This window comes from Netta rufina (assembly GCF_964035555.1).
Source record: "Netta rufina genome assembly, chromosome: 7".
NCBI classification, from domain to species: Eukaryota; Metazoa; Chordata; class Aves; order Anseriformes; family Anatidae; genus Netta; species Netta rufina.
Window position 1 is genome coordinate 1,853,770 of NC_140130.1, and position 8,031 is coordinate 1,861,800.

At 47.7% G+C, this 8,031-nt stretch overlaps 1 protein-coding gene across 2 annotated transcripts in view; it reads right to left on the reverse strand.

Moving 5' to 3' along the window:
- Window positions 1-6,552, reverse strand: part of CCDC6 (coiled-coil domain containing 6) — a 44,972-nt gene extending 38,420 nt beyond the window's left edge. The window contains exon 1 of one of the 2 annotated variants that reach the window (XM_084289913.1): window positions 6,165-6,550. In XM_084289913.1, coding sequence (XP_084146039.1) covers window positions 6,165-6,512 — 348 coding nt within the window. In that variant the 5' untranslated portion in view covers window positions 6,513-6,550. Of the gene's footprint in view, window positions 1-6,164 lie in introns of both variants that reach the window. The other variant, XM_084289914.1, reaches the window with a different exon arrangement.
- Window positions 6,553-8,031: the final 1,479 nt, after the last annotated feature.

Sequence of the window (8,031 nt, forward strand, 5' to 3'; positions counted from 1 at the left end):
AACGACTCCACGTGCAGAACAACAAGCCTAGAGAAACACCAAGAACTTCACATTATTAAGAATTCCCAAATGCACTCTGAAATACCAGTTCTCGTTTCACTTCCAGCCCCAAATTAATTCCGAGCAATATGCCAATATTCCTATTGACTGAGGACATGCCACCATTATTAGACACAGCAGTACCAATAAAGTCGCAGACAAAGGAGTAGAACTGTTGTGCAACCTTCCAGGCAAGACACAGATGGTTATCAGAGTTGGGTATCAACCCAATGGCAGTACTGAAAACAAACTCATTTACTGCATAAAGGACAGAAACATTAAGAGAGTAATTCAGCGTGGTTTTATAGGGAACAAGTTCTGGCAGATAAGCATAGACACATCTTTCAGCCAAGGACTTTTTGTAATAAAGATAACCACAAAGGTGCAGGGCATGCCCATGGCACCCATAAGACTTTCTGATTTAGTAATGCACGCCATACCGTATTTAAAATAGCAGTCAAATAATCAAAGTATACAGCTGGAATTCCAAAGTGGCTTACAGATCTGAAAAACACTTGTCGGTAGGAAATTTCTAATGCAATTTCACACCAACGTGTACTAAGCACAATGTTGATCAAAACATTTACTGTGCACTGTTATTCAGTGAAGTCCCCAGCAGAGACAGCTCACCTTCACTGCTGTGAACAGCACTGGTGAAATTGATACGGGGGAAAAAAACTCTTTGGGGTTGCTACCTCTTCGTACTGAGACGAGAGACTCAGGAAAGTCAAGAACAAGGGAAAATACCCTTCCCCAGACTATGGTTTGGTGCTAATAACTGTGGAACCAGGAGCTAGCAGGCAACCCAGCGCTACAAGCCAGGTCTGGAAAAGGCACGCGTGTGCTGCTGCAGCTCTGCCAAACTAGCCAGAACACACAACACTAAGCTCGCAGAGGAAGACCAATGATACCAGATGAGAAAAAACTAAAACTTATCCATTCCAAATTAAGCTCTCACAAACATCTGGATAAACTTGAAGCAAAAAAAATGTGTTTAGACCAGAGCAGTGCATCATTTAGCCACAGCGTTTTCAATCCAGCACACTAGAGTTCCAGCACCTCAGAGCTTGAGAGCTTCTTTCAGTTATCAAAGTAAAGCAGAAGACGTTTGTTGAAGCCTGTATCTTTGTCAAACTCATTAACCAAGCCACAAAGCACTGCAAGAACCTACGGCTCAACAAGGAAGGCTTTGACTAGGAGCACTCGCACAGGACACTCAGATTCTTCATCTTAGAGACTTATTTACAACCAAACACTCTTCCCAAAGACACTTTTCAATAAGAGTTATTTCAATAACTCTTTTCAATAAGAGCTTTTTTTTTTTTTTTTAGCCAGTACTGAGGAAGTCCTCCAGCACAGACAAACAGGGATGTGCTGTTACCACCACTACAGTTATCTTTTTGCCCTGGGACTTCAACGTGCCAGAGGCCATACCCAAGTACCAAAAGGAAGCAGATGATAATACACCTTCCTACGATTAGTTTGCCAGCAGTGCAGCAAATAGCACTGCTTTTATCGTGTTAACCTAAGGGCCAAAACCGTTAAGTCCATCATTAAGCTTCTTTCTTCCTTTCCAGACGTTCTGTAGAAGATCAATACGAACTTCTTGAGAATGAGGCAAACATAAAATTCAAATACAAGGCAGTCATTCCCTACATCTGCTCTTCCTGAAGAGTTGTGCATGAAGTTACACTGTGCATGAACTTGCTAATCTTTGCAAAAATGCTGTCTGTACTCTAAAAAGCAGGTAAACAAAACATTTCTAAAACAAGGTATTTGAGATAGATTTTTAGGCTGACTACAAACCAGAATTGAACCAGTTGGATACTGAAGCTCCAGAGACATTTCTTACACCGACAGAAGACACCACAAAACAGCAGACCCATCTCTTTCGCACGTGCAAGACCTGCTTTAAAACAGAGAGTAAATGATAAACTTACAGGTACCTCTTTTAAAATATTAATCTCTTCACTTTCTGGATCCACTTTGTACCTTTGTACCTACTAATTGATTTCTCCCATTGATCCCTCTGCCCTTAACTAAGTGCATTTCAAAGATTTGTGTTTTCAGTCCACCCTTTTTCCTGCTGTTCATATTCTGCACGGGAACAGGTGTTCTGCTTTGAAACTCTGGTGCAAACTCCACGGTTGGAAAAAGCTGTTAAAAAGCAATTTTTGCAGAGGATTTTCAGCGCTCTAGCACATCCATTAACCTCCCCAAACTACCTATCCAGGCTGACATTTTCCATGAAGAGCCGTGGCAGCAGATCACAAGCACGCACACATCCCACCACATACTTCCTTGAGAACAAAATGCTGAAATGGTATTTATTTCCAGTGTCTAACTCTGGTTGTTTACTGAGAAAACTGTAACAACTCTACAATACCACACAGGATTTTGCCAACCTGTAAGTCACTGGCAGCCTGTTTGTTTTCAGGAGATGTCTGTTATGGGAAGCAACAAATTTCTTCAGAATTTGTGACTACAAGCAAGGAAATGAGAGCTGAGTAAGCTTTTCTCTTCCATTGTTTCTCCCAGCTTGTAAAAGCCTGTTCACATTGCTTTGCAGAAATGCAAAGGAGAAGGAAAAGCCAGGAGACGTAACGGCCCTCTGCTAACACCCAGAGAACAGCAACAGCCAAGCTCGCACCTGAGGTGCAGGTTTAGCTGCAGAGGTTACTTATGCTGGCAGCAGTTTGGGTCAGCCTGTTTCATCCGAACCGATGCTTCTTTGGGCATCCACGCACCCCCACAACATGGGACTTTTAGGAGTTTTTCCTTCCCTGCAAAGCAAACTGCAGAAAAAAATTAGAAGCCATTCTTTAAAATCTACATTACACACTGCTGCATCAGGCACGCTGCAGTGGGAGCATTTTCAAATTAAGGCTACTCAAGTACACAGTATTGGTTAGAAAAAAAAATAATGGAATAAGGCTTATTCTACTTTCTTTCTCTAATGCTACAGGAGATGCCTGACTTTAAGAGGCCAATCCACGTGAGTTGAATTGCTGAATCTAACCAAGGGTAAGCATGTATGTACCTGTAGGAACGAGGGACCGAAACTGGTTTTGTTATCAAAAGCAGCCTGCTTTTATGAGGCCTGTCAATTCAAAACAATAACCAAGAAAAACAAAACGCTTCGCTATCAGTTAAAGGCTACACGTCTTTCAGTGAAATAGGTCGACTTTGTAACATCAAACACTGAAAAGTGGAAAAAAAGCTAGAAGTCTAAGTTCTACCAACTTCAAAAGAAACTTCCTGACGGAGACATGCGTGCACCCGGCTCCCAGCTGAAGTTCTTCAGCTTCTGTGGCAGGCAACAATTCAATGGGTTGGAAAGCTGTCGTTCTCCCACCCAGTTTTCAATGTACTTTTATTTCACTAGAGAAGTTGTGCTGTCCCACACTTAGTCCACTAAACACAACGTTTCCTTGCAGACCTTTCTCACCAAGAAATAAAGGAAGTTCACACAGGAACTCCACTTGTGGTACCGCAGCACTATAACCAAAAGTAACTACTTAACATCACAAATACGTAGCTTTTAAGATTTTCAGATGCACATTTTTTTCCCAACCTAAGCACCCACCATCCTGTCCGTTTCCTTAAAAGAATCTTGCAGAAACACCATGCGATCATATAATTAGAGATTGCTAAACATGTGCAAAGGGAACCGTCCTCAAACAGCTCAAGGGATCTCAGTTCTTTCTTTCCAGTACTTGCTCTTGCAGTACTAGATAGTGCTTCTAATTTACGCAGCTCTCACCACACACTGCCTCCCCCGTGGTTGGTTACCAATAACAGCGGGTCGATTAAAGTTACCGCGTGTATTTATTTAATTTCACAGCCAACACATGACCAACAGCATAATTCCGTTTCCACTTCAGGCTACTGGAAGGAGCAGAGCTTGCACAGCGTTATGGAAGTACACTTTGTCCAAGCTCATTTTACAGACCCCAGTATTAAACCAGCATTTGTTTTTACACATTTTAGAGGAGAGCTCATATGAAGTTAGCGAGCATACAAGCCTGCCAAGCCAACACCTTTTCTCAGCCAGTTTTCCAAGCACAACTACATAACATCGGTCCCCTCCATTGAACACTTACTTTCAACCCTATGATGCAAGGACTAGCTACAACACAGAACTATCAGCAAGCTGCTAAGTAATTCCCAAACTGTACACATTCATATGTAATGTGTATACCAATAATACCACGCACAAACGCAGGAACAAAAAAGATGTCCTAGTAAGGTTGGACTAGATGATCTTAGTGGTCTTTTCCAACCCGAACGATTCTGATTCTGTGTTAACACACTCAGCAGTACGGGTGCAAGAGGAAGGAGGTAGAAGACCGCTTTCTACTTGGTAAAGCCTAAAGGGAAAATATTCAAAACCGTTAAAGAGAACAGAGGGAACTAAGGGAAGTTCAGTGTCCCTGCAGCACCAGCACGGCCAAGTTCAAGCAAAGGGACAGCAAAAGGCTCAGGGATGAAGAGCTTCACGGCTAGAAGGGTCACCTTCACCTACAGCACACAGGTTTAGTCACTTCAGCCGCTATTTCAGCTACCTGTCGGTTTTATCTGCGCTTCACGGCTCATCCGTAACAAATGATAAAAATCAAAGCTGATTCGTGACATTACAGTGCCTACAGCAGGAAGCTGGCGTGCCACAGCCCTGCCCGCACGGCTCTCCTCTAGGAGCAGGAGCTGGGTTGTGGGAGTAAATTGACAAAGGTTTAGAATCACAATGGAGAAAATCAGAAAACTTTGCATTTAACTATATTTACATGCAAATGGCACACATTTCTGTGTTCCAACAAAGCTCATCTCCGACCACTTTCATTCTTGGAGCAACACGACAAAGTATTTTGACTGCAAATGTGTTTACATTAAGGACTATGTAAACCACAGCACAGAGTCTTAGTGGTCTGAAAATAAAAAATTGTTTGCATTCATTATTTTGCTGCTTGCTGAATGAGAAGAGGCTTACTTAGCTGTGCACACAGTTTAGCATACCAAAGAGAGAGTGTCTGCTAAAGACGCTGGTTTTCTAGACAGCCCACAGGTTGCTATAAAAGTCTAACACCTTTTCTCTCTTTAGCCAGGATGTCAGAAAAGATGCAGTTTTAGATTTAAGAAAAATACCTCATTTTTGTCAACTGAAGTCTGATGAAAACGTGAGGTAAGAAGTCCCCAGGAAAGCACCAAAACAACCTGAAGTCACGGGAACATTTTTTCAACTTGTTTACAAACAATAACACACCTACCAGGGGTGCAGAAAGACGTTGTCTTTCTGACAGGCAGAGAGAAAATGTCTGACTGACAAGATGTCTTAGCCCCTTCCAGCATTAGAAGGCATTCTGCTGCTACCTAATTAAGACACATTCTCTACTCGTAAAGTATTAACAAAGCACATGTTTCCCCGACTGGCACTATATTTGTCATCCCTGAATAAATTACTTCTGTATTGTATTTCATGCACTCTTCCGGCCCACATCCTGCTAGAAGCTGAACGCTTACTACGGGGACCAGATGCGAGCTTTGCCTTGATAAGCTCCAGATCCCATTCCTTCGCTAGATATCTCCACAGCGAAACCCTGATTATCAATAGGAGAGCTGACACACTTGCAAGAAAGCACTCCCTGGGAAAATTTAAAGAAGACGAGGACGAACACAGGCAGGAGGGCTGCGGAGCCTTCCAGGGCACCCTGTGCTGTGCAGGCCGGTGCCCGCAGCCCCCAGTTACCTGGCACCTCACCCCTCTGCCCGCTCGCAGGCCGGGGGCACCTGCAGCAGCACAGACAGATACCTGCAGCAGCACAGATACCTGCAGCAGCACAGATACCCGCAGCAGCACAGGTAGCTGTGATTTATCCTCTCAGCGCTCGCTACCAGCGCCCAGGGCAGCGCGGCGTGTCACCCGCGCCGCTTCCCAGGGACTTTGAGAGGACTTTCTGGGAAGCCCTGGGGGCAGCACCGCCGGCCCGTGCCCGGGGGGTGCCCGCGGGGGCCAGCCCGGGCTCGGGGCAGCCCCGGGGCCGCTGCTGCCGCCCTCAGCGGGGGCCGGGTGCAGGCCCGGCCGGGCCCGGCGGCGGCTCCCCCCCGTTGGCGGCGCCGCCCGCACTCACGATGGTGACGCTGGCCTTGCGCAGGTCGCGGTTCTCCTCCTGCAGCGCCTTGCACTTGAGCTTGTAGGTCTCCAGCTCGATCTTCAGCACCTTGTTCTCCTGCTGCAGCGAGGCCAGCCGGTTCGTCAGCTCCTCCAGCCGGAACGGCGAGATCACGATGCCGCCCGCCTTGCCGCCGCCCGCGCCCCCCGAGCCGCCGCCGCCGCCGCCGCCGCCTCCGCCGCCGCCACCGCCGCCGCCCGGCCCCGCCGCCGGGCCGCCCGCCGCCAGCGGCCCCGCCACGCCGCCGCCGCCGCCCCCGCTGCCGCCGGCGCCGTCCGTGTCGCTCTCGCTGGCGCTGTCCGCCATCGCCGCCGCTGCCCCAAACCCGGCCCCGGCCCCGCCGCCGCCGCCGCCGCCAGGCGAGCAGGGGGCGGCCCCCGCCGCGCTCCGCCGCCGCCGCCCCGTGCGCCGAGAGCGGCCGCCCCGCTCCGCCCGCGCCCGCCGCCCGCCCACAGCGCCCCCTGGCGGCCCCTGGCGGCCCCCTCCCGCCCGCAGCGCCTCCGCCATCTCCTCAGCGGGCCGCGGCCTCTGCCCGCAGCCGGCGGCAGTTTTATTCCGCCTTAATGCCCCCCCAGACATCCCCCAGTGCTAAGGCTTCGGAGTGTTAATGCTAAAAAATGCTAAAATAGTAATACCAAGCAGCTTGCACGCAAACCTCGGGCTTTACCACAAAATACACAGGGAAAGCAAATGGGCATCCGGCTCCATGACCTGTGTAGGGAAAACCTGGGCACACACAGCAATTGCAAAATTTGCTGCGGGTGACACAAAACTGGAGCCCCAAAGTTTCATTTACATGCAGCTGAAACAACCGAAACCCCTTAAAAGATACGTATTTATATACCCATAAAATACACACGTACACACAGTGCTGCCCTGTGAGAAAGGGGAAGTAACACAGTGAGGGAAAAGCCCCTCGGATGCTGAAAAGTTCAGTCATCAGCCTCAGCAGATTGCAGAGAAGTACACGTAAAAGGCGGTTAAAAGTGACTCTCACCCTTCATTTACAGTGTTTGAAGTTAACACCAGTAATGTTCTTCAAGGCTTTTGCTTTTTAACATACAGGGTCAAGTCCTTGCTCATGCTAGCGCGGCATTACACAGGCATGGCAGTGTTGTTTTTCCACGTTTGTAGTGGGATGGGCAAGGCACCCAGCTCTTTCCTTTTGGCTGTCCCTCGTTATTTGTGTGATGTGTAATGTGAGGTGAACCTCTGGTCACGTACTCGTTCCTTGCGTCCTCACACTGCCCGTGAACAAAAGTGATGTAATCCTCTGTCAGGCTGGCAGCTTCCTGCAGCCAGCCCTGCTATTAATTTTTTATTTTTTTTTTCCCACCAAATACATCTAAAGATGCTAAAAACTTCCTAAGTGATAAACGATCAGGTTAGCAGGCACAGCAAAATGGAGGACAATTTTCTTCAGAGGTGTCTTAAGAATCGTATGGCAAATTCAAGGGAATAGGGGTTTTTCTAGGGAACGTGCCCCCAGAATTTGTTAGGTTAATTCCTGTCTGGGGCTGGGAGCAGGAGAGAAGAGCTTTGTTCCCTTGGACATGGCTCCTGGAAAAGCAGTGTTCGAGCCGAAGGGGAGAAGCACGCTCCCTGGAAATAACATCACCCTGGAAACAGATCTGAGGACATTCCTTCCACTTTATTCAGCATGAGGCTGCTGTGGACCTGGCTTCTGGCACTTCCAGTTTGCATTGATGTGCATCGATGACTTCAGCTAAACTTCATCACGATGATGACATCAAAATGCTCTGCATCTCCTTCTCACGCTCTGCATCTTGAATTTTAGGTTGTGGCTTTGCAGACTTTCATTTCT